This window comes from Leptodactylus fuscus, chromosome 6, assembly GCF_031893055.1.
Source record: "Leptodactylus fuscus isolate aLepFus1 chromosome 6, aLepFus1.hap2, whole genome shotgun sequence".
NCBI classification, from domain to species: domain Eukaryota; kingdom Metazoa; phylum Chordata; class Amphibia; order Anura; family Leptodactylidae; genus Leptodactylus; species Leptodactylus fuscus.
The window spans coordinates 104,044,020-104,059,883 of NC_134270.1; the positions used below are offsets into that span (position 1 = coordinate 104,044,020).

Genomic DNA, 15,864 nt, shown 5'->3' on the forward strand with positions numbered 1-15,864 from the left:
CGCTCCGAAAAAGGGGCGTGTCCACCGGAACTAACCATAGGGCACGCCTCCCTCCTCCCTCCTCCCATTGGAGCGCGCACACGGGACTATACTATATGTGAATGGGGACCTAAAACCTTTGAATAGATCCTCAGCAAATTACCATCAGCTGCTATATCGGCTTGATGCCGGATAGCTAACATTGGGCAGAGTGGGATGTAGCTTATATCCTAATATAGGAATACCCTAGCCCATTTTGCTACTTTATAGACGGCATGCCAATGTTCTGTCTTCTTTTAATATTTAAATATTAGTGAGACATTTGTCTATCTGTTATTGATCCAGGGGAGAAGTTATTTCTGGATCAATAAGCATACCCTTGGCTTCTGAACTAGAGGGTTGGGAGCTAGACACTAATTGAGTCATTTTCATGCAAAGACTTTATTAGGAAGGTTATGCAGTTAGTTTGACACTTTATCTTCTATATACCCGGAGTTATTGTTTTAACATTATTTTATAAAAGTTAAATTTTACGCTGTTCTTTGGTTTGGAGTATAGCATGTTCACTATTTTACATCATGCAGGATCTGTTTTATAGTGACCGTACAATGTTATTATGGCCTGTACTAATAATGTCTGCTATAAATAAGATACTGTTTGATATAAATAGTGAATGGCCCCCACACGGTACAGTGTGCCCCGCCGTGGCCCCCACACGGTACAGTGTGCCCCTCGTGCAGACCACAGCCTACACTGACAGCTTTTAGTTGTATGTGCATTTGCACACACAGCTGAAAGTAGCAATCGCTCACTAACGGGGAATCTTGTACCGGATTCCCCATTAGTGAGCGATTTGGGCGACAGTGTGCATGCCAACAGAGAGGGCTCTGCGTGCCCTCTCTGGCACGCATGCCATAGATTCACCATCACGGCTATAGAGTGATTATCTATTTGCAGCGATCCTATAGAGAAGAAATCCTGCCTCTAACAGCTCATCTGTGGGGTCCAAAGAGCAAATCAAGATGGTTGTTCTGTCATGATCATAAACTGTGGAAAGTTTGGTGTTCTAGTTTTCTGGGTTATTGAATTTGTTTGTGGGCTCACACAGTTAATCCCTGGTATAGGTAGTGGTGGCCAAAATCTCTGTGGAATTGCAGTTGGAGAAAATTTTTTTATAAATATTTTAGGTGACCTTTTACAACTATCTATATTGTATGATTCATTAGTTTTATACGTTTTGCATATTTACCTTTTCTAGCAATTTAATCCCTAGCTTTTTTTCATGAGCTAGAGAAGCTTTACTGCTTCTATCTGTCCATGGCTGTTGGCAGTTTACCGAGTCAGTCAGTGATTTAATCTACCAATGCTATAGCCCTTCTTTACTGGGAAAGGGTCATGTATTATTCCAAAAAAGCAAATGCGAACACCTTACTGCTCCTCATGATCCCACTTCATGTTACATGCTTTCAGGGTTTAGAATGGGGCCTGGCAATATGGCCTAAAAGTAAAATCTTAATTTTTCAATTTTATTTTCTTCAACGGGTTTGCATAAAAGCTGGCGGAGGGGGATGTGGAGATACCAGTTATGCAGGTTTTTTTTTTTTTTTTTTTTTTGAATGAGTTAGTTCTTTCTAATATCAAGGGAGTTTGTAAAGGTAGGCTGGAAAAAACTGCTGCAGCCCCCTACCTACTTGTCCAGCACCACTGAGCACCTCCTGCCAGAGAAAATGGCCTTGTACACACCAGTGATAAAGCTGGTAGGGCCAATAGTATGTGGAAGCATAAGGGCTAGTTCACACGTGAACTGCCCGTGCGGGTTTTGACACCGAGAGAGCCGCGGCGAGCCGCGTCTCTCTCTGGTCAAAACCCGCCTGCCACGACCATCGCGGTTGCGGCTTTCCCCTCCGCTGTCGGCTCAAATGAATGAGCCGACATAGGAGGGTGCTGCCGGGGGCGGAAGCCGCGCGACTCAACCCGCGCGGCTGCCACCTGAAGATAGGGCAGGTCGCTTCTTTTCTCCGCTAGCAGCAGCCCGCCGCTAGCGGAAAAAAGAAGCCTGGCGGTCTGCATAGACCACCATTGTAAGGGGAGGTTTTTGATGCGAAATCCGCTGTCAAAAACCTCCCCTGGGCTCACGTGTGAACGAGCCCTAAGAGCTTCTTCATCTTGTGGTGTGGTAGGGCACCAGGAGTCGAAAACAAATTTACATTAGGCTCAAAAATGGTAAATTAATCAAATTAATACAGTTGATCCCCAGAACTGAGAACCCCCATAGACATTTACGTCCATAGGTGTACGTGATCCTGACACTCCTTTTACACGCTGTTAGTTGTTTTAGCTACTTTAAGCATATTGTGAGTTTTTATACCAAGATAAGCTACATTTCTTTTGCATCTGTTTTTAGCATCACATGAGCTCTATATTTGATATTTCTGTGTGCATTAATTTGGCTGCAGAGAGGTTAATGACCTAGCTTTCACTCCCTTATGTCATGGAGGCTGATCATCCTGTGAGATTGGTCAGAGAAAACATTGATTTTTTTATAGGGTGGAGAGCTGCTTTTGCATTTATATTCACATTGGTTGATATCAGTCAATGTGTTCCTCTTCTGCATATTCTGTTTCTGCTCCCTGCTAGAGGGTACAGCTTGTGTATATAGTGCAACAGTGTTGTAAGAAAAGTGATTGATATATTGTTAAAGGGAGTCTGTCAACAAAACCCAGCTCCACAGATTGATAGGTTAGGGTCAAACAGCATTTTCCCCTTGTGAAGTAGTGCCACCATTGTTGTGCCTTTTTGTCAGTATGTAAGCGCTTTGGAGCTATGAGGGAACTCCCTCGTTGCTCCAAAGAGCTAGTTTGCATATTGACAAAAAACAGTGATCTCTGAAACTGAGGCATCAATTGACAGGCAGAAAATACTATTTGATTCAGGTGATCCTAAACTTCCTATCTGCGGGGATTGATATGCTGGGTTTTGATGACAGACTCTCTTTAAACTTCAGCATGTTCTATTCACTCGATGGAGGCCAAAAGACTTTCCTTTTAGCATCTCTTGGACTGGATTGTGTTGTTACACTACATCTTATTTTCATCTGTTTAGGAAAATGCTGCAGACAGTGGGCCATCACAGAAAAAAGTACAGCATATGATATATAGCTTGCCGATTAATTATTTTTTTTTTTAAAAAAAATATCTGATTTGTAGGTCATGTTTGATAATTTGTTGGTCAAAAATACAGTCCTATGAAAAAGTTTGGACACCCCTATTAATCTTAATCATTTTTAGTTCTAAATATTTTGGTATTTGCAACAGCCATTTCAGTTTGATATATCTAATAACTGATGGACACAGTAATATTTCAGGATTGAAATGAGGTTTATTGTACTAACAGAAAATGTGCAATATGCATTAAACCAAAATTTGACCGGTGCAAAAGTATGGGCACCTCAACAGAAAAGTGACATTAATATTTAGTAGATCCTCCTTTTGCAAAGATAACAGCCTCTAGTCGCTTCCTGTAGCTTTTAATCAGTTCCTGGATCCTGGATGAAGGTATTTTGGACAAACAATTCAAGTTCAGTTAAGTTAGATGGTCGCCGAGCATGGACAGCCTGCTTCAAATCATCCCACAGATGTTCAATGATATTCAGGTCTGGGGACTGGGATGGCCATTCCAGAACATTGTAATTGTTCCTCTGCATGAATGCCTGAGGATTTGGAGCGGTGTTTTGGATCATTGTCTTGCTGAAATATCCATCCCCGGCGTAACTTCAACTTCGTCACTGATTCTTGAACATTATTCTCAAGAATCTGCTGATACTGAGTGGAATCCATGCGACTCTCAACTTTAACAAGATTCCCGATGCCGGCATTGGCCACACAGCCCCAAAGCATGATGGAACCTCCACCAAATTTTACAGTGGGTAGCATGTGTTTTTCTTGGAATGCTGTTTCTTTTTGGACGCCATGCATAACGCCTTTTTTTATAACCAAACAACTCAATTTTTGTTTCCAAAATGAAGCTGCCTTGTCCAAATGTGCTTTTTCATACCTCAGGCAACTCTATTTGTGGCGTACGTGCAGAAACGGCTTCTTTCTCATCACTCTCCCATACAGCTTCTATTTGTGCAAAGTGCTCTGTATAGTTGACCGATGCACAGTGACACCATCTGCAGCAAGATGATGCTGCAGCTCTTTGGAGGTGGTCTGTGGATTGTCCTTGACTGTTCTCACCATTCTTCTTCTCTGCCTTTCTGATATTTTTCTTGGCCTGCCACTTCTGGGCTTAACAAGAACTGTCCCTGTGGTCTTCCATTTCCTTACTATGTTCCCCACAGTGGAAACTGACAGGTTAAATCTCTGAGACAACGTTTTGTATCCTTCCCCTGAACAACTATGTTGAACAATCTTTGTTTTCAGATCATTTGAGAGCGGGCTGTCCATGTTCGGCGACCATCAAACTTAACTGAACTTGAATTGTTTTGTAGAAAGAAATGGTCCAAAATACCTTCATCCAGGATCCAGGAACTGATTAAAAGCTACAGGAAGCGACTAGAGGCTGTTATCTTTGCAAAAGGAGGATGTACTAAATATTAATGTCACTTTTCTGTTGAGGTGCCCATATTTTTGCACCGGTCAAATTTTGGTTTAATGCATATTGCGCATTTTCTGTTAGTACAATAAACCTCATTTCAATCCTGAAATATTACTGTGTCCATCAGTTATTAGATATATCAAACTGAAATGGCTGCTGCAAACGCCAAAATATTTAGAATTAAAAATGATTAAGATTAATAGGGGTGCCCAAACTTTTTCATAGGACTGTAAGTGTTTGCCATGATCATCCAAATTTGCACATACTCTGTGCAATTTCTTCTATAATGCCACCTTCTAATGTGCCAGTTTGGTGGTTGTTGGTAATATTGTCAGTACAAAAATCCCACTAACAAGCAAGTGGCCGCATCTTAGGCGCTTTTATATAATGCATGTGGCCCGCCTTGGTGCACCATTAAGTCTTTCAGGGCTGCAGTATGTCCAGTTATTCCTGTTTCCAGCTCTGACGCTGACATTGGGAAAAGAGCAGGGCTGTCAGTAGGCTGAACTGACTTCTCTTTCTCCACAGCCCAACTCTGAGGCCTGATTGACATCTGCGTCGGTAATCCGTTCTGGGGAGTCTGCATGTGGACCCTCCCAAACGGACTACCTAACTCATTTGCAAGAGGTGTGCAGTGAAAGCATACGGACCCCATAGACTATAATGGGGTCTGTGTACTTTCTGCACCAGTCATGCGGACAGGAAAGTAGATTATGAAGTACTTTTCTGTCCGCATGTTCCGTGTGGAGACCATGCGGAAAGCACACGGACTCCATTATAGTCTATGGGGGCCGTGTGCTTTCACTGCACACCACTTGCCAATGCGTTCGGTAGTCCGTTCGGGGAGGTCCCCATGCAGACTCCCCAGAATGGATTACCGATGCAGATGTGAACCAGGCCTAACGCTGACTCCTTCATAAAAGTCTGACAGACAGAAGCAATAAAGCTCCTCTGAATCTCTGATCCTCTAACATTCATTAAAAAGCTAGTGACAAAGTAAATATGGAATTAACTTTATCTATTTAATTAAATGAAAGAAATTTTTTGAGAGAAGTCCTCAGTAGTTGATACCTTTTTTTTAATGGCTAACTTAAAGTTTTTTCATGACATATCGAGCTTTCGGGACTATAGAGGTCCCTTCATCAGGATGGTATAACACAATTTCTGAAGGTAGGCATATATATACACAGAGAAATGGAGTGTTAGATGCAAAATAGATGGAGAACAGAACACCATGTAAATAAACAGTGAAAAAACATATATATCAGTTCACAGGAAAGTTCTCTGTGTTTATGGCTTCTTTGATCAGTGAGTGTTGACTAGTGGTTGTAAAACGTCATAAAACCCTGGGCCTGGTTTAAACCCCTCTGAAGCGTGTTAAAGTTCACCATAAGTTTAACCTCCCATATGAGGCGATCTTTTCTGCTCTTGAAATTCCCTCTCAGTACCAGGATCTTCATATCCTGGGTCATGTTATGATTTTCATCTATTTAATTATGCAATACTATACTAACAATTATATAATTGTATTCAAAATAATTAATCCTTTTATTTGTATGCCTGAGCAGGCAGAGCTTTTTTTGTCTCAACCCAAAATTGGTCCCAACTCTGACTCCATTCTACATCTACCAGTTAAAGACCATCCTCCATTGATATAGAGAAAGAAGACCGCGCTCACCCAGGGACCAACACAATCTTTATTAGCACAACGCGTTTCGAGCTGAAGAGCTCTTTATCAAGTGCACAGAATTACCTTAAAACACAAAACACTAAATTGCCAAGTTCAGACAAACAATACAAAAAAGTACAACATTGAGACAATAATAAACATAAATAAATATAAATAAAAAATGTAGTTGAAGTCACTAGATCAATGTCCAGTGCCCCAAATGATGACCATAGCTTAAAAAGCTCCAACACCACATACAATACAGAGTAACATCATGCCAAAAGGCATTACCAAATTCAATTCAAATTATTCAATAAGAAGAAAGTAGCTACATAACAATAAAGACCAAAATCGATCATCAGACCAGAAGGATAAAAGTATGTAGACCCCAAAGTGGGTAGGCATAAAAGAGAAACTTAATATCTGCTTACCACTCCTGTTTGTAGGTTCCTGCATAGTCACAGGCATGATCGATAACCCATTTAAAGTCATGGCACAGGAAATAGCATCGCGCGGCAGGCCTGCGAGCATGCCGAGCTGATGCGGCGTCCGGATCTAAACACTGCGCATGCGCGTGAAGAAAAAAACATGCGCAAGCGCCATACTGTCTGAATCCCCTTATATTTTTTTGCCATATATATCCAACAGTTATTCATCACATTGGCTTACTTAATTTACATTTTGGTATCTCCAATTAGTTATTTTGAGGTTCCTATATATTTTAATTGTATTTTAAATTTTTTTTTGTTCTTTTGGTCCCTGTAGCTTCGGTATTTGAACCTGGAGTTGTGTGAGCTCCTTGATTCTTTGCAGTCTATCTGCCGGTATTTTGTTCGTTGTGCCACTTAGTTAATTCGATATCCGGCCGGACGTTTAGATTGTATAGACCTTAAGGTCTTTAGCTGCGGCACCCGCGTCTGGCATTCAGACCGTATGGCGCTTGCGCATGTTTTTTTCTTCACGCGCATGCGCAGTGTTTAGATCCGGACGCCGCATCAGCTCGGCATGCTCGCAGGCCTGCCGCGCGATGCTATTTCCTGTGCCATGACTTTAAATGGGTTATCGATCATGCCTGTGACTATGCAGGAACCTACAAACAGGAGTGGTAAGCAGATATTAAGTTTCTCTTTTATGCCTACCCACTTTGGGGTCTACATACTTTTATCCTTCTGGTCTGATGATCGATTTTGGTCTTTATTGTTATGTAGCTACTTTCTTCTTATTGAATAATTCGAATTGAATTTGGTAATGCCTTTTGGCATGATGTTACTCTGTATTGTATGCGGTGTTGGAGCTTTTTAAGCTATGGTCATCATTTGGGGCACTGGACATTGATCTAGTGACTTCAACTACATTTTTTATTTATATTTATTTATGTTTATTATTGTCTCAATGTTGTACTTTTTTGTATTGTTTGTCTGAACTTGGCAATTTAGTGTTTTGTGTTTGTGTTTTAAGGTAATTCTGTGCACTTGATAAAGAGCTCTTCAGCTCGAAACGCGTTGTGCTAATAAAGATTGTGTTGGTCCCTGGGTGAGCGCGGTCTTCTTTCTCTATATCAATGGAGGATGGTCTTTAACTGGTATCTCCTGACGTCATCTGGCGTGTGACCAGCTGCTGCCTAAACCTGCTTCCATCATTTGCATTTTATACTATCAGGGTTGTTGTATCCTTTACAACCCTGTCAGGTGAGCGGCCTAATTTTGTCAGCTGACCTTGCCCTCTTACTCATTACTACACATTGGTCGGCTCGGTGCCTCTTTTCTTTTTATTCCATTCTACATCTGGATAAGAGGAACTGTTGGAATATTTAAGCATTTCATGTCAACTTCAGTAAGGAGATTTAATCTAGTGGAGTTACTGAATCTCAATCTGAAAGTGATATTCTAACAGAAATGTAAACCATCAGCTGTCAGTGACTTTAAGAATTGAATTTAAAGAGTGAATTTGAGACTTTCGCTTGCTTACTTTCTGATTGATTCCATTGTAATAAGCCATATACCTTTAGCAGTGTTTAGAGTGATTTCTGGGTGTCTCTGGTTGCTGATGCATCCTCTGTCTTTGTTTACATGGTGTAACTTTCTGCTGTGTAGCTTCTACCCTTGTTCCCTCTCACGCAGCCCCCCCACTCACTTCGTTGCAAAACTCTCCCTGTCTCACTATGCCTAGCAAGCCCACCCATTATTACCCCTTCCCATACTCCCCCCCCCCCACCCCCACCCCCGTGAGTATTGATGGGGACAGGGGAGGGGGGGAAGAGTAATGGTGAAGTTCTGTTTCACAATCAGTGAAATGGAATGTCATTGGATTATCAGAAAGCGTCCCTTTTTTAAATTTTTTTTTTTTTTTCCTTTATTGAAGTAAATTAGAAGTTAGACGGGGGGGAGGGAGCTTAGTTTAGGGGTTCAATCTCACTTTATCCTGGACAACTCCTTTAAGTAATTGTTAGTTATGCTAGTCTTGGGGCACATTCACATGACCAAGTTTCACCTGGTAAACTTGGTTTGTGTGTTTGCCAGATTGCTCAATTAGAGTACGGGACAATATGTGACTGAGGCATGGACTCCTACAGTAGCAGCATCGGTAACTTTAGTGCTGGGAGTATCTGTCTTGGCAGAAGGTGCAGGCCAGTAAGTTTTGTGTGAATGCACCCATATGCCTTATGCACACTACAGTGACACTATTGATGGATCTAATAGGCATTAAAAAATGTCCATAAATGTCTGTTGTTAATGGGTTTTTTATTTTGCATCCATTCAATTTTTGTTGAAAATGTGTTACCCGTTTTGCATCAGATTTCAGCTGTCGGTGAAAATAAACTAATGAATTTCATTGGTCTTTCTTTTTTGACTCAAACTCTTTTTTTTTTTAACAGACATAAATCCGTTTACCAGAAGTTATACAGTGAATAAGCCTTTTCTGCTCGTACAACATGGAGAGGATTAGTGATAGTTTGTTGCTGCCTGCTAGTCACTTCTATAATAAATTTTGCATTATAATGTTGCCAATGCTAGCTAAAGGCTTCTTATCTGTAGTGGTGTCCTCACACCTAGGCCCCTACATCATTAGAGAGAGAGAAACCTCTGCTGAGCAGCAGATGGTGGGGAGGAGGGGTGATCACACAGTGCATTAGAAAGGACTTTTCCGGAGGGGATTTAACTCTGTGTGAGGACATTTGTCCCACTCACAACCTCCTTCTTGCTACTTACTATTGACATCTTCACACCTCTGTTTTCTGAATTCTAGCTCTGCTTTTAGTTGCTGCGTTCTGTATGCTTCTATTTATGCGAATAGTTGCTCTATACTATTAACTGTTAAGTTTACAGAACATTAGGCCTCATGTCCACGGCTATAGTTATTTTCTCCATATTATCAATTGAGGATGATATATGGCATCATCATTTTCTGTGTATTTTGTACAGCCGGGCTGTAGAGCAGTGTTGCAAAATATGGAGCAGATTGTATACCTTTCCATTTTTGCAGCTGTGCTCATGTATGGATGGGTAAGTGAAAATCACAGATGGCATATGGATACAAATCTGTGTGCCACCCGTCCTATTTTCAATGACCTGCTCATGGCTAAGTGCATTGGGCCTATGGTCAGCAGTCGGTGCTAATTAGCCACCACGGTGCACTCCAGAAGCCTCTATGATGTTCCCTGAGCACTGCTTCTGTAATATGTGTAAAGGAGGGGCAGGTGAGAGCCAGGGAAGACTGATGAGTCATCATCAGCTGCAGCAGCCTTCCCTGCTCTTACCTCCCCCTTCTTTACACATATCACACTAGCAGTGCTCAGAGAGCATCACTGAGACTTCCAGTGCTCCATGATGGCTAAATTAGCATACCAATAAAAGAGGGCTAATGGGTCATTCCGTGTCAAGTGAACCAATGATTTTTCCCTCTATATTTTTAATTCTTTTGAGATTTTGTTATTTGGTAATAGTGTGTCAGAGAATGCAAAATGTGAAGAAAAAAAAATTCTAGAAATTTTTTTTGGATTTTTAATTGATTTTCAAAGTTCAGAAAAAGTGAGAATTTCTGTGTTGCCTGCCTTTACATTTCTCCTCATAACTTAGGCTAGAAAAAAGATAGAGAAACAAAATAAATGCCATTCTACTCAGAACTATACAGGCTTTCACCAAATATGTCACAAGAGTATCTTTGTTAATATTTTACCCATGTTAACGCAAACGCAAAATTTTAAAACGCATTTCCGAAAAAAACGTTTTATTTAAATATGTCAAAAAAATGCACATGGGCCTGCTATGCTCCGAGCCACATCTGTACCAAAATTCAAGTTGGGATCGCGATGGGATAATATTTTAAAATATAACTATTAGTGTCATTCCGAAAATCTTGAATTCAGATCTGTTGAGCCTGTGGACAGTGAAGTCCATGAAGTGGTAGAAGGCGGCACAAGATTGGCAATGGATGACATAACTGGTTATGTGACCTGTGAATATGATCGGCGCTGGTGGCTGGCTACTGTACTCTCCAAAGATTGTGAAAATGAAGACATAAAATTGACTTTTTTGCATCCTTCTGGTCCAGCACCATCCTTTGTGTATCCAAGAAAACCAGACATTTTACAAGTCAACAAAAATCAGATATTAACTCAGGTGGAGCCTAACACCATGACAGGCCGTACATACTCTGTGACACAAAAGGAAATGGCCATTGCTAGTAAGCGCTTATGGACAAGATTACATTTCATTCACTAGAAAGGACAAATTGATGATAAAAGGCCAGTAGTTTAAAAATGTCCTATTAATTGTCTGATTAGTTCATATTTTATAGAATGAGGATTTATCTACTGGACTATTTTTCTTAATAAATTACATGTTTAGTGATATAATAAAAAAACAATTGTTACATGTAGAAATAGGTGTTACAAATATTGGTTCTTGTACTCGTTAACATATAATTAGGATGAGACTATTTAGAAAATCGCACTTGAGGATATGAGCAGCTTTTTTCTTTTGGTTTGTTCAATGCATTCAGTTTGAAAATGCTGGACAAGTTGTGTTCTGATAAGATGTATTTGTTCTGGCACTTACAGTATTTGTTTTTTATGTTTTTGTATTGTTGCATATAAATGTTGAATTCAGCAAGTTGTAATTTGAAAAGAAAAAAGGAAGAAGTTCACACAAACATAAAATCAGATGATTCAAGGCTTAAAAAAAAATAAAAAAAAATTGATCCCAATTTGGTCCCAAGTTGAAAACCTGTACAAATATAACCAAGAACACAAGTAACACAAATGCATTTTTTCACAATTTTAAAACATACGTTTTTTTTCACAATTGCACATCAAAATTTTGAATTTGATTTCTCCAAAACAAAATATAAAGAAACATCGTCTTGTGACATATCAAATGAAAGCCGGTACCGCTCTGAGAAAAATGATGCCTCTCCCACCTATTTATCTTAATTCTAGCCCAAGATATGTTAAAAAATGTAAAGCCATACCAGGCCAAAATTCACACTTTTTCAAAACTTTAGAAGTCTATAAAAAATTAACTGATGAAGAAAAAAATTCAAAACTTTTTATTTGTAATTAACTTAAGTTGTACTTCATAAAAAATAAAAATAAAAAAAATCTAAAGACGTCAGGTAAAAAAAATATTCCTATTTGGATCACTTGATATGGAATGACCCTAATTCAAAAACTCCTGGGAGGTTCAGTGAATAAAAGGTATGTTTGGAATAGACTTTCTAAAGTCTATACAAATATATGCTTAGCTAAAAATCACTAGAGCCAATGATAGACTCCCTTTAACCCTTTCCTCAGTCTAGGGTGAGTCACAGTAAGTGTGATGGGCTGAGGAATCTTTGCCCCCCTCACTTTTTTAGATGGTGGAAATCAGGGCACAGAGTTGAGGGTAAGTGCCAAAGTTTGCACCACTTGTATGTCAGCTTTCGAAAGTAAGTTGTTTAGTATAGTCCCCCATTATCTTAGATCTAAACACTGTGGTGTTAAGGTCTGCACAATCTATGAGCCCAGCTTGCCCAATCCTTTGCTTCCTGTGAGATAAATGATAGAATCTTGTGACCATTAATTTGCTAAACTTGATGAACTAACATACCTAACTGCTGAACTGTCTGTGATTAAGGGCCTCAATTTTATGAATATTATGTTTTGTCTTTTCCACAAAGATGGTTTCTCTTGTCCAAAGATTGTATGTGGTATTGCCGCCTTCTTCACTTCAATAGGGTTGAGCTGCCTTATCAGACGCAAAAGCACACAAGCTAGGCATTGTTTCTGGAGAAAAGCACCCCCCTTTTCCTATCCCCATGCAGCCTCTTTAGGGTACTAGTAGGTTGCACATGTGCACAGTCTTTTGATAAAGGGGGGGGGGGAGAAGGGTAAGTCAGACAGGTTGTATTTAGAGATGAGAGATGACAAAACACTGTTCGGATCAGCCGTTCCGGACAGCACGCTCCCATAGAAATGAATGGAAGCACCTGGCACGTACACTTTGCCGGTGGCCGGTCGCCATGCCAGGTGCTTCCATTCATTTCTATGGGAGCGTGCTGTTCGGAACGGCTGATCCGAACAGTGTTCGCTCATCTCTAGTTGTATTACATTCACTAACTTGAAATGTGAGTGGAGAACAATAATCCAGTCCTTTTGAGCATACAGACAGAATATGATGTCATGAAAAGTCCTTGCTCGTTCTTTTACATTTTTTATTTAGGTTTTTGGAGATTAACATAAATCAAGAAACATTCATTTTACAGTATATTTGCACATATGTAGAAGGGAGGGATTGGGAGTTAAAGACAAATGGAAATAAAAAAATATTTGTCCCATTTTTAACCCCCCCCCCTTCCCCACGTTCACTAATATTGGTAAAATTCTTTCTCTGTTTAGTGACACAGGATGGCGGACCAACGGCAGCGCTCCCTCTCTACCTCTGGAGAATCCCTGTATCATGTCCTAGGGCTGGATAAGAATGCCACATCTGATGACATCAAAAGATGTTATCGGTGAGTAAAGCTTCTCATGCACCTTTAGACGTTTACAGTGAAAAGAGATCTTAAAGTTTGTGGGGAATTAATAGCCTTATATAATACATAGAAAACATGTTGCAATGGTTTTTTTTCAGGTTTTTCTATAATTTATTTGTTATTCCATCTTGTAGAAAGCTAGCACTGAAATACCATCCAGATAAAAACCCAGATAATCCAGAAGCCTCTGAGAAATTCAAGGAGATCAACAATGCACACGGTATATTAACAGACGCCACAAAGAGAAATATCTATGACAAGTACGGCTCACTTGGACTCTATGTGGCAGAACAGTTTGGGGAAGAGAATGTCAACACATACTTTGTGCTATCCAGCTGGTGGGCGAAGGTAAGTTATGGAGATAGAGCGGTAGGAGGAATGTGGACTGTCATTTGCCCTCTCTTCAGGTTAGGGATTATGGGATCACAGGTGTCCTTTCTGACTGTATATGTAGCATATGACTGATATCCTCAAACTTTTATATAAAGAGTGCTATGTATGACTGGAGTCGATTATCTTCCAAGGCTGAATATATTAAACTTTATGTATAGCTGGAGTCGATAATTTCCCGAAGCTCTCAATATTGAGAGCTACCGTATATACTCGAGTATAAACCGACCCGAATATAAGCTGACCCCCTTAATTTTACCACAAAAAAATGTGAAAACTTATTGACTCGAGTATAAGCCTAGGGGGGAAATGCAGCAGCTACTGGAAAATTTCAAAAATTAAAATGGTCAGAGTTTTTGAGTGCAGTGGGTGCTGGGAAAGGGGAGGGGGTGTTTTGGTTGTCCGTCTGCCCCTTCCCTGAGCTTGAGGACTGTTTTTTTTTCCCTCACTTGGAATTCAGCCTGGCTGAATATAGGGTATCTGCAGTGCTCCTATTAACCCCTTCACGACGGAACAGGAGCACTGCAGATACCCTATATTTAGCCTGGCTATAGTCTGACTGAATTCCTAGTGGGGGGGAAAAAAACCAGTCTCGGAAGGGGCAGTTAGATAACTTTTTTTTTTTTTTTTCTTTTTTTTCCCAGCTACGGCATTTACTGTACAGGAATAATATTTTTATAGATTAGTAGAGAGGGCGTTTTCGGACACAGGGCTACCTAATGTGTATGTGTTTAACAGTATTAGTTTTATATGTGTTCTAGGGAAAGGAGGGGGGGTGATTTGAATTTTTTTTTTTATACTTTTTTTTTTTTTTTTTTTTTTTGCATTCATTACACCTCCTAGGGGTCTTGAACCCCAGGGGGTCTGATCACTAATGCAATGCATTACAATGCTAATGCATTGCAATACATTGCAAAAATCGTCACTGCAGCTGGGGAGCCTTTACAGAGGAGCTGAGGGGAATCCCTGGCCGCAAGCAGGAGCACGGACCTGAAGGAAGACCTCGGCCGCCGGACCTGAAGGGGAACTGCGGCCGGCCAAGGGCAAAAGCGCTGAGGGGAATCCCCGGCAGACTTGGCTGCCTGGATTTCCCCTCAGTGCTTCTGCCGACGGCAGTTCGCCTTCAAATCCGACAGCTGCGGTCTTCCTCCAGGTACGCGCTCCTGCTGGCAGCCGAGGATCTCCCCTTCAGCTCTGGAGGCCGGGGATCTCCCTCACGCTTCAGGGCCTCATTTGAGCGAGCGGTCGCGTCCGCCCTCTCCAGGGGCATGGCGCCGCCTGCCGCTTCCCCACAGCGGAGGGCATCTCCACTGTAACTCCGCCATTACTACTGTAAGAGTTACATTGGAGGTGCCGATTCTAATGGCGACCATTCTGGAACAGAGTGGTCGCCATTATAGCTACAGACTATGCAGCTACCGTAGTTACAGACCCGGCATACAGACACCGGGGCGGGTGCCGTGCCCGCAGCATCGCCATGGCGATGTTGTTTATTACAAACTACAGAAGTACTTACGGTACTTCTGCTAGAAGGCCCCGGTACTTCTGCCAGGAGCGTGGTGATGCTGCAGCCTGGCACCAGCCCCCATGTCTGCATGCTGGGTCTGTAACTATGGTATTACCGTAATGACCCGAATATAAGCCAAGGCAGACTTTTTCAGCACAAAACTGTGCTGAAAAACTCGGCTTATACTCGAATATATATAGTATATGTGACTGGAGTTGAGATCTGCTCAGGCTAGTGTATTGAATACTATGTAAGCTATAAAAAAAAAAAGTGATAAGCAGCCAGTGTTTCACAATAAAATGTCAATATTTTATAAATGTATTACTGTAAACACTCGAGTATAAGCCGACTTTTTTAAGCACAGTTTGTATGCTCGGCGGAAGTCTTTAGTGCTACTGCTCTGTGATTGGCTTGATATGTAGGTCACGTGACTGTGATATCATCAAAGGTCCTGTAGCCTCTAGAATGTAACATCTGCAGATAATGAATCGTGCACATGGTGGCCACTGACAGTGTGTCTTATAGAAGATGTCTGTTATATCTGCCTGTTGTATCGTGAAGAGGAAGCTACAAAGTAAAGTGAAAGTAAAACACTCAGGTACATGCTTGCTTACTATTCCTAGTAATGTCAGGCATTTGGGGATATTAATTTAGTTTCAGTAATTCCATGTGCCTCACATTAATAGCAGTTAACCCCATCATGTCCCTCATA

The 15,864-nt window shown here is 41.0% G+C and overlaps 1 protein-coding gene across 1 annotated transcript in view; it reads left to right on the forward strand.

Annotated features, from left to right (window-relative positions):
* Positions 1-15,864, forward strand: part of DNAJC5 (DnaJ heat shock protein family (Hsp40) member C5) — a 49,330-nt gene that overhangs the window by 14,991 nt on the left and 18,475 nt on the right. Inside the window, exons 2-3 of the mRNA XM_075276949.1 lie at positions 13,119-13,234; positions 13,390-13,603. Of these exons, the coding sequence (XP_075133050.1) occupies positions 13,128-13,234; positions 13,390-13,603 (321 nt within the window). The 5' untranslated portion in view covers positions 13,119-13,127. The remainder of the gene's footprint in view (positions 1-13,118; positions 13,235-13,389; positions 13,604-15,864) is intronic.